The sequence below is a fragment of the Diaphorina citri genome, unplaced genomic scaffold (genome assembly GCF_000475195.1).
Source record: "Diaphorina citri unplaced genomic scaffold, Diaci psyllid genome assembly version 1.1 scaffold12511, whole genome shotgun sequence".
In the NCBI taxonomy this organism is placed as follows: Eukaryota; Metazoa; Arthropoda; class Insecta; order Hemiptera; family Psyllidae; genus Diaphorina; species Diaphorina citri.
In genome coordinates, this window is record NW_007389881.1 from 1 (window position 1) to 1,470 (window position 1,470).

At 38.9% G+C, this 1,470-nt stretch overlaps 1 protein-coding gene across 1 annotated transcript; it reads left to right on the top strand.

Moving 5' to 3' along the window:
* The first annotated feature begins 1,092 nt into the window (after positions 1-1,092).
* On the top strand, positions 1,093-1,350 carry LOC103522894 (protein flightless-1-like). Its single transcript, XM_017449109.2, has one exon. It carries the CDS (start codon positions 1,093-1,095, stop codon positions 1,333-1,335), a length of 243 nt encoding a protein of 80 aa, XP_017304598.1. The 3' UTR covers positions 1,336-1,350.
* Positions 1,351-1,470: the final 120 nt, after the last annotated feature.

The following is a 1,470-nucleotide window of genomic DNA, read 5'->3' on the forward strand; positions in this document are numbered from 1 at the left end:
GACTGCGAGAGTAAAGGGACTTTTCAGTCTCATTCTGGCAGTATAAACAGGGTATATTCTATTCTATTCTATTCTATTTTCTCTTATTACTTCTTTTCCCACTTAAGTGGGGTGGAAAGGTAAAAAAAATCATCTACATAAAGAAAATTTGACTTTTGTCTGCAAGTTTCATCCGATTATTTTCCGAATATCCTGTTGGCATGGCAATTTAATTTAAATGAGAGTGTTCCCACTACACACGACACGATTTTTTTTTCCCGAACGACACAAAATGTTCTTGTAGGCAATGTAATTTAAACGAGAGTGTTCCCACTACACACGACAAGTGGGAACTGGTCTTTACTCTGATGGACTTATTTTGTCCTCTTTTCACGTGCAGTCGTTAGGTGTAGGTGTTAGAAGCTGCAAAGTGATCTGTGATTGATGAAGGCAGTCAAAATTATATTTCCTCTCAAGTCAGTGACATTTTTGTAAGTTCCTCCGGTTTTTTAATAATTTCATTACATTGAAATGGGGGTCTTTTCTGACGAAATCCCTGTGTGCGGAGTCCAGTATGTAGGACTATTGCACCTCAATTTTCTAGTAGGTAGTAGGTACTATTTACTTATTAATTAAGAACCGAGGGGGACAGCAGTTCGAGTTAGGGCAATTGGTAATATATATGCTAATAGGTATTAATATCAAACATTTTTTTCCAGCTCTGTTCGGTGAGAAGTTAGAAGTGGTACGCACGCATCAGCAGCAGGAAAATCTCAAGTTCCTGGCTCACTTCAAGCGGAAGTTTGTCATTCATTCCTCTTTTCACGTGCAGTCGTTAGGTGTAGGTGTTAGAAGCTGCAAAGTGATCTGTGATTTATGAAGGCAGACAAAATTATATTTCCTCTCAAGTCAGTTACATTTTTTGTAAGTTCCTCCGGTTTTTTAATAATTTAATTACATTGAAATGGGGGTCTTTTCTGACGAAATTCCTGTGTGCGGAGTCCAGTATGTAGGACTATTACACCCCAATTTTCTAGTAGGTAGTAGGTACTATTTACTTATTAATTAAGAACCGAGGGGGACAGCAGTTCGAGTTAGGGCAGTTGGTAATATATGCTAATAGGTATTAATATCAAACATTTTTTTCCAGCTCTGTTTGGTGAGAAGTTAGAAGTGGTACGCACGCATCAGCAGCAGGAAAATCTCAAGTTCCTGGCTCACTTCAAGCGGAAGTTTGTCATTCATTCGGGCAAGCGGAAACAGCCGAAGGATCCCGCTCAAGTAGAGTTCTTCCAGTTGAGAGCGAACGGCAACATTCTGTGCTCGAGACTTATACAGGCGAGTCCCTTGATTTGAGACTTTGGACTCAAATAAAGTCCCTTATTTTTTGAGACTTTGGACTCAAATGATTCTTGTCCCTTTACTCCAGCAGTAGGCTACTACTATTATTGTGGTCAAATTCTCAAATTATATTGAGGATAAAATTCCATA

What these genes read in the sequence shown, in the direction of transcription:
- LOC103522894 (XM_017449109.2), top strand. Translation starts at nt 1,093, where the DNA reads ATGCTAATAGGTATTAATATCAAACATTTTTTTCCAGCTCTGTTTGGT.